General features: G+C 37.3%; 1 protein-coding gene across 4 annotated transcripts in view; it reads right to left on the bottom strand.

Moving 5' to 3' along the window:
• The window catches only part of creb5b (cAMP responsive element binding protein 5b), a 43,297-nt gene that overhangs the window by 29,039 nt on the left and 110 nt on the right, over positions 1-14,148 (bottom strand). For 2 of the 4 annotated variants that reach the window (XM_044359990.1, XM_044359987.1), the window contains exons 1-3: positions 7,807-7,913; positions 1,772-1,849; positions 1,274-1,367 (exon numbers count right to left, since the gene is read on the bottom strand). In XM_044359990.1, the coding sequence (XP_044215925.1) occupies positions 1,274-1,367; positions 1,772-1,825 (148 nt within the window). In that variant the 5' untranslated portion in view covers positions 1,826-1,849; positions 7,807-7,913. Of the gene's footprint in view, positions 1-1,273; positions 1,368-1,771; positions 1,850-7,806; positions 7,914-12,439; positions 12,509-14,148 lie in introns of those variants that run through there. The other 2 variants (XM_044359989.1, XM_044359988.1) reach the window with 1 other exon arrangement.

The raw sequence follows: 14,148 nt of genomic DNA on the forward strand, positions 1-14,148 counted from the left end.
TTCATGATGACCTATGTACCCAAAATACAGTTTAAGGGTTTTTTTTCCATTTTGCTGAGAATGTAACTCAAGCTCTATAAATAAAAACACGAGTAATGTCACTTTTTGGTTGGGGCTAACACCTATGAGTCAATGAAAAAATTAGCAACAACAGATAAAGATGAGGCCGGCAATTACTGTGCTAAATGTTTTAAATTTGGTGACTTTGGTAACAGCTAGGGGAATTTTACCATCTGTGGCTGACAGTAATATGACTTACAGCAGTGTTTCCTGAACTTTTTTAATCATGTAATAAAAGCAGTGACTACTTGAAACCCCTTATCAAAGGATGTAGGTCTTAACCAAAGAATGATTTTCCCTTGTCAGATTTTTTCATAAAAATAATTTATAGTAATTCACAACAAAAAAAGTAATGATTAGAGAAAGCCTGAAAAATAAATATAGCTTTATGTCATAGTATTTTGTCCTACCCTGATACATCCCAAGAGCCCTTTTGGGGGTCCTGACCCCACTGACTTACAGTATAACTACTGACAGTTTTATCTTGACTTCAAGGTCTCAAATAAGAGAAATGGTCAGAGCTGTAACTCAGACAACAGGCAATAAGGACACTCGGCCTAGAAAATCCGATCCTGCTGTCCAGTGAGTGTAAATAATAAAGAAGACACAATCTCAGCCGTGTGGCTAGAGAGGTTCATACTGTTGTCTAGTGTGACAGGGCCATTTCTAGGGATGGATATCTAGACTTATGGATTGGCCTTGAGTTGACACTTGAATATGCAGCTCGCAGTCTAAGAAATTGATGTTGCTTTGAACAGTAGATTAACATGCAGATCAGCATGTCATCTATGACTTATACATGCCATCATCCATAAAACTGTTGTAAACCATCTCCCACTCATTCTGTAATAAGATAAAACTAACTAAAGACACCTCTGACGATGGGGAAATGCAAATCACAGGGGGAGAAATGTGAAGATGTTTAGCTTAACATGCTAATTTCCTCAGTCATACGTCAGCGTCTTTTCTTCCTGCAGAAGTGTGTGTTAAGTGGTTTGCACTGATTATAGCTGAGCTGCAAGGTAAAGGTGTGTCACATGATTTACATTACTGTAAACAACTAGTATAGACACGCCATAAGGTTTTCTGATGACAGACAAGTACTCTTGAGTATGAGTCACAGAGGCACACACCTGCAAATGAACTACAAGCGCCCCATGAGCCCTGCTGAGGTAGTGAGTGGTGAATCTGTATTGATGTAGCCGCAACTCACCTGATAACATGTTGTCATTCTTTATGGAGGGGAACTTAAGGGTCATCTCATGTTTGTGTCGATGTATCATCAGATGGTCCTCGGTGGGGAATCGCTGTTGAGATTTTTTTAAAGTAGCATTGTAACAATTATATGTACAAAGGAAAATAAATGTTCTATTAATCCATTATGAAACTTAAAAATGAACCTATACACTTATTCCAATATAAACATTGCATCCATTTAAACACTGCATTCTAAAAAAGCATCAGCTTTGGTGTTGACTTCAAAGAGCACTTTGTTCTATAGTTATTTTTACACCTGCAGCGTTATTTACAGTTTGTGTTTCACTCAGTTCGATGCGCCTCTGTTTCTCGCTGATGCGTGAGGCAGTAACCTACTCCTCAGGCCACCCCAATGTACTCCTCTTCATATTACAGACATACACACACACACACACACACACACACAGAAATGCACGTACTGAGTGGTATTGCTTTGTCTTCTTGACACACTCACCTGAGAACAGCCAGGAGCGTTGCACACAAACGGCCTTTCCTGGTCTGAGTTCATCACTCTGGTCAACTTCTCATAAAACTACAAAAAAAACCAAACAAACAAACAAAAAAGCAGAAAGTGAAGAGAGGAAGTGAATGACTTGAGTTTCCCCACCAGCATCCAAGAGGAAAAATACACTCTTTGTTTCCCCCATGACCAAAATTACCATTGCACCTGAAACAGCTGCACGGTTATTATTTTCAGTTTCAGTTTTCTCACACTACAGTATTCTGGGATTCACTGAAACGGCTAAAGTTTTGTGTTTTCAGTGACACTGGATTCAGACGCTTCAGCAAAAAAAACAAACAAACACTTCTTTCATGCACTAGTAAAGCATTTAAACATTCCAACATACTTAAATAGTTTCACTTTTTATTACTTACTTTATTATTTACTTTATTACACAAATAGACTATAACTTGCTCTAAAGCCATTCATATATTAACAACAACAACAACAATGTACTGTTATACTGTAGCAATGTTGTTAAACTCATTCAACATTAATTTCTGCCTGGCCAACAGAAGTACATATATACCTCCGAGGCAACTGTGATGGATTTTAGCTTAAATTTGGGTTGGAACAATAAGAATGGTTGAAATTCTTAATCAAAGACCTGTCATCAAATGTTAATTGTCACCACTGGTCTGCCTACTACATGTGAAAACACCCAATTTCTCTAAGTTGCCTATATAGTGAGATTAATTAAATGTTGAATTAAAGTCTCATCTAAAACTGTTTTTAAAAGTTGACGTGATATTTTCAAGTTTCAATCATAAAGCAATCATTTAAAGATTTAACTCAGTTATTCTGTTCTGAATTTGGAGAACATCTCATAGTGAGAACAAGAAAATGAAGCAGTGGTAGAGCAGCACTGCATGAGGGATAGGTAGGAGGTGCAGTTTTATTTTCTGAAAAATAGCTTTAAACACAAGAGACAGTTTTAAAACCCACAAATAAAAAGGACAATATATTTGTTTACCTGCTACTGCTGCCAAATGTGTGCTTTATAAATAATTGCTCACTACACTTCAGCCATAGCCATGCATCATGTCAAATATGCAATAGCTTCGTTTATTATTTTAAATGCTCTGATGATTCAAAGTGAAAGAGAGGACAAACTTCCCCAGAGGAGAGGGGTGTCTCGTATCTGTGATTTGTTGAAAAAATGTAAAATCCAGAAACCAAAAGACAAACCTACAAATTCTGTGAAAACTATCCTGTCTGTCGGTTCTCTTACAGAAAGCAAAACATACACACAAAGGATGCATTCTGCATTCACCTTAAAAATATTCAAAAAAACACCCTGATTATATTTATGGCATGACATCAGTGAGAAAAACAACATGTGCAGACAGGTGCATTTTAACAGCTTCCCAAGATCAAACCAAGGCCAACGATGTGCCATTTAAAGGCTTTGATGTGCATTTTAATCAGTCACTGCATTTAATGTATGCATGCATGATGCTTCACTCACATTTAAATATATTAATCATAAACTTTTACAGCTAGCATAATTGTTTCTGTTCCTGATAGCCAAAGCAACTGGTGTTCAAACCTTTACACAAAAAGTAGACATATATTTACATGATTTTAAAGAGGAAAAAGTATTATTGAGATGTTTCCTGGTAGGGACCCCGTGTACTTTTTGAATATTGAGAATACATAAAGCTGCCCAGTACTGAATGCTGGTAAAGCTTGGTCAGATTCTTAAATTACTTATTCCTTAATCCTTGATTTCCTAAATTAAATCATTCCATTACATTTTGAATAATTGAATAATGATTATTATAATAATTGAATACTGCATTTAATTTAAGCAAAATTCTTATTAAGATGTTCATTTTAAAACAACATTAAACACTGATGCATTTAAGAAGTTTGGCTTATTTTAGTAAATTACTTTTTAAAAATGGGTTTTGTTGAAAATATTGATTATACTCAGCAAAGTAAAGTACAGGGAAATAAAATATATTTGAGTATTCTTTTAACTGAATCCCTTGGTTTTGTCTCTAACATCATATTTGGTTACTGCTGGCTGTTGTGCCTCAGTGTGTGTCGTATATTTTGACTTGTTGATTGTCTAGTATAATGATGTGTACTGTATACTGTACTATCACTGACAAACAACCTCTAAGCAAGCAGTCACCTCATGCCAGTACTGCATTCTGACAGATGTCCTAACGGATGTTAAGTACGAGAAGAGTTAGGGTAGTCTCTATTAATCCCCCTCTAAGAGCAGCTACAGCACAGCAGCTATGAACCAACAGCAGCTCCAAACCAGCGATAGTAACAAGCATATTCTTAAATATGAACATGTCTTTTGGTGTGAGACGTGCAAAAAAGTAAAGAACATTCAAACACCAAACGGGAGGGCCCCAGTTGGCCAAGGACCAATTAGAGAAGTAAATTAGTTATTCTAAATACTCATTTTGTACTCCAATAAATAAATTAAGCCTTTACAGTCAATTCAAAAGGTGCCTGGATTCATTAGAAAAGTTGGTGTAAAAGCACTGTGAATCTCTATTTTGACACCTCAAAGTTAAGTTGAAAAGAAGATAATGGAGATAAAGTAGCTAGTAGAGAATGCAACAACAATACTGCTAATTATAACTAATCATAATAGACTAATAATTTATTCATCAGCATTATGTGATGCAAAAGTGAACGGTTATTTATCATGTGGGCTCTTGGTGATGACTGAAACATCTACAGTATTTACAGAAATTATATTACGTTCAACATTTCTCATTAATTCCACACAACACAACGTTTATTACTGCTTTACCTACCGATTCACGAATACTGAGACGCAACAGAAATTCAAGTCAGCGCTGCGTGTCACGTGTTGAACATGAATACCTTCATACACTATGTACATGTGTGTCTTTTTCATGGGTACAGACTATTTCCTCAAGCACAGTCAAAACACTCAAATATTGTGTTATGCTAAGCAGTGCTGTTTTCCTAACAAGCTGTACTTCATGACTGAGCCTGCAGAACAGGGTCTGGACAGGGTCTCTCTGTCAGAGAGCAAATGAGCCCTGGTCTCTCTTTCTGTCACCAGTTCACTCCGTCTCCTCTAAAGGGCCCCTAAAAACTCACCTGGTCTCCTTTGACACAACAAACATGGCTAACATTGCTGGTCCTAACTCTGAGCCCAAACTAGACCGACAATGATGTAAAGTATTTAGAACCGTGCTTCAAAAGTCCATAAACTTTTTCACCTTGAATCAACATTTTAAGCTCCATTCACATCTCAAATGCAGTTTGCTTTTTGTACAATTTTTGTTGCCACAGTCATTTTCTTGCATTCTCCTTCAACGCATGTAAAATAAGTCACTTCATCTAAAACTTTACAATAAATCTCCAGCCCTGATAACACTAAAAAGCATTGAAAAAAGAGCCAAAGTGTTTCCATGACTATTAGGACAGATGCAGAAATTAAACTTTTACCGTCCTGTTTCTCAAATCGGACTTGATCATTTCATCACATTTACTAGGAAATTCAAACCATATGAGGCATAAAACTTTTAACCATTAATTCTGTGAACGCCTTCTGTGAAATATCCAATAGCTTTCACACTTCCAATTATCAGTACTCAACGCCCTTTCCTTGGAAGGGGCACTTGGTTCTCATTTGATATAGATGTTTTAGTTTAGCAGAGGAAATTTGGTTACACTTTACATTAACTATATCCTGATGTGAGCGAGGGGAAGGATTAGGGCTCCGGAGTTCGATTTCAAGAGGAACTGGGGAGTAATTCTCCAGGTAGACCGCATATTAGAATTTAAACAATATGGTAAGTAAAAGAGGGGTTGGGGTGCAAAGGCATATGGGGTTAAAGCAAGCGCAAACATGCGCAGCAATTCAAATCTCCAGCTCCCCATAGCCTGGGCCTTTGACAGCACAAGTTCAAGGTAGGATCACAGCGATCCCTGAGGCAGGGAACATGGCTCTCTTAGACTGTGTCTGCCCTGAACTCCTGCTCTTGAACCGAATGCGTGACAGAGAGACTGTCGAAACGTAAACCTCGATAGCTATCAATTACTGCTCTCTTCCACAACATGTAAACTCATAAGAAATACAAGAATGTCACCTCACAGGGCTACTGTTGCTCTAGTCTTAGAATTTCTTGAAAAGAGAGATGTCTAAATTTGTATTTGCATTCAAAATGTTCACTGCAAAACCATAACATGAATGCAACATGTTTGTTTACAATGAAATGAGCCGAACTGTTGATTGACCTGTGTGATTGGTGTTATGATTACTGTCATTTGAACTCCCCCCACCCCCATCCCCCCCTCTTCCTCCTCCTTACATTAGTGCAATCATTACCAGAGGAATGTTTCACCTTGGGCACATGCAACAACCATCAACAAATAAACTCTCTGCAGGTCACATTTCATTGCTGCAATGAGCAGTTGGATCGTATTCAAACTGAATGCTTGTGGGAAATATGGGAAGAATTAGATCTGCATCAAGGTTACCGTATAATACTAGTTATCCAGTAACTTTGATGTAGCACCAGTAACTTTATAGAATTCTCTATTTTGTATTTATTTATCTTATCTAATTATTTGTTACTTATTTTTCTTTATTTGTTTAAGATGTCAACGAATGAAGCACTGGTTTATTATAATTAGTTATTTATTTCTAAGGGAAATTTTAAGTTGCATTTGTTAACTTCTTATAGGAAAAGATCATTTAAAAAAAACTTTTGCCAAGGCTCCGTCTATTTTCAGCTTTTTCCTCAAACTGTTACTTTTATAAAGATTCACCTGATTCTAATGAAGTACAGTTGCTAATTTTATCTTTTTTCCCCAAAAAAACTCCTTTTAAGTCTGTTTTAAGTAACCACAATATTATCATCAAACTGAAAGCTCTTATTATTATTATTATGTCTCAGACTATTAATATTGCGACAAATTAAAAGGGACACAAGGAATAAAACTGGAAGCCTACACAATAATTCATCAGCACTAAAGCAGCGTTCAGGGGAAACAAGTGGTTATTGATAGTGTGCCACATAAACATAATGACAGCGGAGACTAATCAAATGATTAAAACATCTTTGTTGTGTTTGTTTCAAGCCGCGGCCACAAAGCGCGCCTCGTCAGCACAACCCTCCTGAAAGTAACCCTCAACATCTCAGCGGTTAATCAGATATCGACTGGCCTGCAGAATGACGTAATGTTGGTCACACTGCTGTTCAAGAGAAAAGGGACCTTAAATTTCTTGTGAACAGGGACATCAGTCCCTTCTTTTAAACTGGCATGACAGCAAAAACCACCGGGCTATCATTTTCCAGACGATCACTGGTGAACCGCAACACAGCCGGGACAAACACACACACACACACACACACACACACACACACACACACACACACACACACACACACACACACACACACATAAACACACACACACACCGGCTCTGCGTATCCCGACATGGGACAGGCATGACAATGATGCGGAGAGCCAGCTTTGGAGCTTTGGGAAAGTTAGAAAAACTGGAGGAAATAAACAAGTGCTGTGGAGTGCAATGAAAATCCTTTGCAATAACCGCTTCTGTGGTTGTTCAGTCGGAGCTTGAGATAGATGAATTCCTGCAGACTTGCCTCCGCTGCTACCTGACAGACCGAGCAGCAGCGGCCACTTGACTCCGCGTTCAACTTCAACAACAGTCAACAGATTAGGCCAAACGACAGCAAAGTGACATGACAATGCAGCCACTCTAACAAAAGTACCATGACACTTTTTGCTCTTGTAGCTGCATGCATCAATAAGTTAAAAATGAGAGAGAGAGAGAGAGAGGAGAAAAAAAAAACATCTTGTCCCGAGACTGGAGCGAACAACAAAACAAGCTGTTGCATGAGGGAGAAAAAAAGGAGGAGAAAAGTAACAAGGATCGCTTTTTTAATAAACCCAGCAAACCTGCAAAGGCGCGTGCACCCGTCCTCTGCAATGATCGTAGAAGGTTTTCAACTTACCAAACAAGTGTAGAAAATGTGAAGCAGTCTCTCAGAAGAAACCACGTTGGACTGAGAAAAGATTACAATACGATCTATTTAGAGAAGCATAACGTCACCCCCGGGTGACGTCACGTGGGATTCCTGAACTTCTAAATCATTGCGGTCCGCTTGGAGGCGGCGCGAGCGGGGCGGAGTTTGCAAATGCACAGACACACACACACACACACACACGCACACACAAGCACATATACACGCACACGAGGCATGGACGGACACTGCCGGACCCGGGAGTGGGTGTGGTGCAAAAACTGGATCTCCAGATCTGACCAATTAGCCATGCAAATAACTGCACTGCACTGTGCCGACTAATCTGACTGAAAACTGTCTCCTATATATGCAAAGCGACATCAGTAGACTGTGTGTGGGTGTGAAATGAGAAAAGTTCAATCACACATGTCATCACTTTCAGCATTTAAACAATCCTCGAGCACCGTACTGGAAATGTCAGTCGCCAATTTTGAGTCATGCTAATGAGAAAATGCACCTTTTTTATTTATACTCCCCGCTTGATAATAAACAAATGAGCCACTCTTACCTAACTTCCCTGTAAAATAGTAATTTTCACAGCAGACACTTTGGGGAAAAGCACATGTGTTACTCATAAAATTAATGATGGCTCCTTTCTAATCAAGTGTCTTAGTAAGAGCATGACAGTGTGTCCAGCACGCACAACACCAGGTATGTGAAACTTAAGTTAAATGGAATTCAACCATCATTAAGTTTTATCATTTATACCTGTGCTTTTCCTATTGTGACATGTCCAAATGTCTTCTGTTAAAAAAAGTCTATTGGATTAATTAGATACAAGGAAAAAAAGTATTTGCCTTTTCTCTTGCTCTCCAAGGTGCTCATGTCATGAGGGAGTTTCAAGCAATGGTAAGCTATGATGAATGTATCTCCACAGCTGGACAGCCATCATCCCTTTCTCTGTCAAATGTGTGCACTTTCTCTACGCTGGGATATTAGCTGGCCCCAGATTTCCTGTGTGGTAATTTGATCAAACACATTAATTGAAAAAAAATGAAATTTGTCAGCACAAAACTGAAGATAATGGAGGTCTTAAAAGTAGATTTTGATACATGGCACCCTCTTTTACGATTGATTTGAAAATACAGCAGTATAGTCCTCATCATATCACCCGATATTATGCTTTAGTTAAATTTAAAGCAGCACAAACCACTGGGTACACATTAAGCCTGGATAGTTTGGAGCAGCTGTCCCCTTTTCCATGTTGGTAATCCAGCCTTGGTGACAGTTTTCATATTTCAAAGTATCAAAGCTGTACTATTAGACTTTATTGTCATGGCCTGAACAGCTTGTTTTCTTTGTTAATTTTACTATCTGCCTCTTTTCTGATAGTTAACTTGTACTTATTTGTTCTCTCTCTCTTATCAAAAATAATCTTTCATAAAAGGCCATAACCCAACAGACACCTTCCATGCATCATTAACAGCTGCACATGCAAATAAATTAGACGTGTGAAACATACAGTTGCTCCACACAGTCTTTTCTGAAATGTGAGCCTTAGCTACAGCACATTAGAAGAGATTTAAACGGCTTTGGAGTACAAACCATTTATGTTGACACTCTGTGTGACCTGCTGGTGCCAACTGGCTGTGATTTCTTGGGCCACAGACACTGGTAGTGAAGCCATCTTTGGCTCCAGGGATTAATGACTCCTCACACATTGAGGGATGTTTACCACTCGCCTGCGACCACTCCACTAGACGCACTAAGAGCTCTGTCACTGAAACAATAACGCAGTCTGAAAAGCCCTCATAACTCAGAGCTTCTCCGCCTCTGTCTTTTAACCAGAGCTTTAATCAACGTTTATGACATCCTTTTGTCTCTTTATTGCCAATATATTACCCAACCAATCCAAACATTATGCTCCCAGAGGAGCAGACTATTAAGGTTGGAGAGAGCCGATACAGTTTGGGTCAGTGACCCACACTAAAGCAGATTTGATCTATATTATACTAAACCTTTTATTATTATGCCTTTGTGCAATGCTTTTGAGTAAGATCACCTTGGGAGGATTTGCACCTCTGAGAATGCTTTGTTGCAGCAGGTACAAAAGGGACAGGAGGCTAAACAAAATGCCGAAAAAAAATGTTGTAGTTTCATACAGTACAACATACAAACAAAATAAAAATTAAAAAAACATCTACAAAAATACTTATACAACCATCCGAAATTGAAAGTAGCTGTCTTGTTTCCTTTTTCCATACCTTGAGCAGAGATGACTGCACCTACAGAGATGGAAATGTTAGTGTTGGACTTTCAGTAATGCTGCGTGCCATTTCTCATTACAGTGCCTCGACAAGGCTAGTAAGATTTACATATATGACTGTACATTCTGTTTTCTGCCATCGTCACTTCAAATAATTTTATTTATGTGTATAAAGTGCAAAGTTACATTCCAGATGGAGTAGAAAGACACAGACATAAAAACTAAATTCTGAAATTCTGAATTTAAGGTAAGTGACTTTAATAAATTTGAATCCAATTCTCGTTCAGAGCAAATATTACTCACAGTGGCATCAAGTTTGTTTTTCCTAAAAGATATATGCCACGATCCTTTCTTCTATATTTCATTAAAAGTTTCACTCAGCAGAGGCAACACATCTTATCAAAACTGATTTGCAACGTGATTTGGTGTTTGCTAGTGGCAGAAGGGAAACAATATGGTCTCACAAAGATAGTCTGACTTCAGATAGACATGTAAATCCATTGGTTGCATAAAGTTATCTAGTTCTTCAATGACTTTGTTAATTAAGCAAAAAAAAAAAAGTGCTGCACTTTCTGGGTAATTAATTAAGATTCTTTGCAAATTTAAGAACTGATCATCCTGCAATTTCAAGCCACTTACCTGCGGGGGTGTCACTGTTATTATAACATCCCTTATCAGTGGAGTAGGGTGGCTGAGAAAATGTCTGACATAGACTTAGACTAGTATTTATCAAGTCACAGAAATCCCCAAGACTTGTAGCTGTAATTTGGTTTCTGAATTGCTGAAGAGGCTGTACTGAGTAGGAAGTGTTAACTGAGTTAGAGATCAGGAAACACTGCGTCATGAGTCAGAACTAAGGACTTGTCTTTAGTTCTTGGAGATGTTTCAGTAATTCTTCATGCTCTGATTGCTATACTGCAAAACAGTGGTACAGTCATAAATATTCTGTTTGAGGTTGTAGAAATCATTTGGAATTTAACTTTGACATAAACTCAGAGAACTGTGTATATGCTTTGTTTAAACAATAAAAATTAGCTTTTGTATTATAACAGTTTAATATTTTTGTTACCCCCTAATATCTTTATAACTTTAAGTCTCCAGAAAAAAAAGCTTTGTAAAAACTGTCCAAAGTTTGAAAAAACACTAGTGCAGGAGATTTGGATCCTGGAACACCAAAACATTGCTGTTGAGCCTTCTAGTGGGACTGTGAGCCTAATTCAACAAAACATGCTGGGAGGTTCCCAGTAGATAACCTCAGTGACATTGCCGCACTCAAACACTCAACCCTGTAACATTTACATTAGGTGGCTGGTGAATGGAGCTGCCTGTGTGACGGTTCTGTAGATTTATAACAGTGCAGGATAATGTGTTGTGTGCTCACTATTTGTGGGTAGATACATCGCTCTTTTGACATCTGAACTAGGCTGCTGTATGTGATCTGTCTAGATTATTGCAGAGGGATATTTATAATACTGATGTGCAAAATAGAAAATGTTCTGTGACTGTGATTTGAAACATGCTATATACATGGATAGTAAGAACAGCTTTATAGCTACTAATTCTTCTGTTCTATTAATGTCTGTGTTAAAAATGTATAAATAAACATAATGACAGCTTGAATTTGAATACAAGCCCAGGGAAACATTGGATCAGAGAAATTATAAAAGAAGGATTCAGCTGCTTCTCTTTACTGTAGCATGTGGGAGTGCCTATAACTATTTAACAGTGAGAATTTCAGTTGTTGGATAGCTCAAACTTGTTGGGTAGTTCAAAGAGGGCAACGGGGTTTAGTCACTTACCAGCAGCTGTGAAATGTGAGTTTGCCTGCGTGTGTCCACACTGAACAGTCTATTCAGTAAATCTCTAGCGCTGGAAATCACAAATGCATCTATTACCTCATCTATGTTTATGGGCTATAACAAATTGAAGAGTAATGATCAGTTGCAGCTACTCTCGTCAAGAACTAGCATTGATAAATAATTGATAGCGATGCCAGCATTTAAAACAGACCCATCAACTTCCTCAAACAAGGGGCTGTGTGTGATGTAATGCTTTCAAAGTAATATCCCACAGAGTTGTCAAGCATAACTGGAAAAATAGTTTTATCCTCACTGTGGTGCCTGATCTTAAAATGGGCTGGGCCCAGTGATGACCCATTACAGCATAACCAGGCACAGACTCAAGGTTACAGCCACGCCAACAAATGCAAAAAAGAAAGTAACTGGAGAAAGTTAAAGTTCGTAAATCTTCTTACTGTAATTTTGTATTTTTATAATGGAGTTCTGGCCCATTTGCAGCAGATCTGCACCTCTAGAAAGGCATTCTATATTTATAGATGTACAAAAGATTATTACTCACCTCCTACATACCGGTGATATGCATTTGTATACATATATGTTGTGCATCACTCCCACTCCCTCCTTTCCACTGAAAGCAGATGAAAAAAACCAGAACAAGTTAAAGTTTTGTAATTAACGTGACACTAAATATTTTACATCTGCTGCTCTGAGTCATAGTTTGAGAGGAATCTGCGCTCACAACACATGGTTGTTTATTTTCTGTGACCCTTGAAAATCGAAAATACATTACATGTATAATAGAAATGAAAGAAATTGGCCACTTTTGATGACTATCATAATCATATCATAATATCAATATTTCCAGCCGGTTTGAATGATAAATTTAACCTTTCATCAACTCATGATGGATTAACAGATTTTAGTGATACTGAACCTGAGCTGAACACACGAAACAAGCATGACTCACATTTATCTACTAACCAACACTGCCACACTGTGGCCACAACATTTTTCTAATCTACTTGTTGATGGACACGTGTCTCCAAGTTCATGCCACAACTACATCAGTAACATTTAAAAAACTGCAAAAAATAATTACTGATGATTGCATATAATCAGCTAAATAATTAATAGATCATTTCAATGTGAATGTAGCCTAAAAGTGGACACAAATCCAGATTTAGACAGAACTGAGAATAACACCAGTTTTAGAGTTTGTTAGACTGTTGTGTGAATGACAGAGGAAACAAAAAAGATGAGAGGATTCAGCAGGTAGTTTGCAGTGATGATGCCAATCAGTTCCTGATCCTCCCTCTCTCTCCTCCATCCTGTCAACACTGTACTAAACTGCACAGTACATGTGTCAAGTGAGACAAAATCTAAAAAAACAACAACATAAAAAAACAACTTCCCCTCAAAATTTTACAAATTAAAATCAGTAACGATCCTATTCTGGAAACAGATTTAGATGTAGAAATTTGTTGTTGTTGTTTTTTTTTTGTCTTCACTTTGGCATCAGGCACTGGATTTCCTTCTCTGTGGCCTTTAGGGAAACTGTGCAATGGCTGAGATTTTAATGAATGCTCTACTTTTCAATACCATGGAGCATAATGGAGCACATTTTATGGTTTCTATCCACTTATCAATCTCATAAATTCACTATTTTGATTGAGAATATACATTGAGAGACAATACAATCACTTAAAAATGTTTTTTTTTTAAATGTACATTATTTAATTAACTATATTTTATAATCAGAGTGATACAAAAAGCAGCTTAACAGAGTGGTTGCTAAGTTATAAAATTAATTAGTTGGAGTGGTGATATTTAGGTAACTTGTGCTGAAATAGTTAATTGATTGATTGGTTTACCATTTTAATTGATTAGTTATTAGATTATGTGAAACTTCATTGAGTTAAATGATGGCAATTGATTAGTCATATGTTGTGGTTGCAGTGTTCAGAGGTAATTTAAATGGATTTTTTAGGCAGGTACGTGGCCACAATTGCCTTAAAAACAATTGTAAGACTCCACTTTGGACTCTAGAAAATCATTATTTAATAATAAAATCATTATTATTATTAAACCTAGTATAAGTAGAATTTTGTATATTTTTAGCTAAAAAAAATAGCTTATTAAAGTGATTTAGGGATTAATCAATAATGAAAATAATTGTTGATTGCAAATGTAAGATTATGTGTATACAACTCACAATTATTAGATCAAATCTGTGTATACTTATATACAATCTTATCAAAAACACTTTAC

The sequence above is a fragment of the Thunnus albacares genome, chromosome 8 (assembly GCF_914725855.1).
Source record: "Thunnus albacares chromosome 8, fThuAlb1.1, whole genome shotgun sequence".
Classification (NCBI taxonomy): Eukaryota; Metazoa; Chordata; class Actinopteri; order Scombriformes; family Scombridae; genus Thunnus; species Thunnus albacares.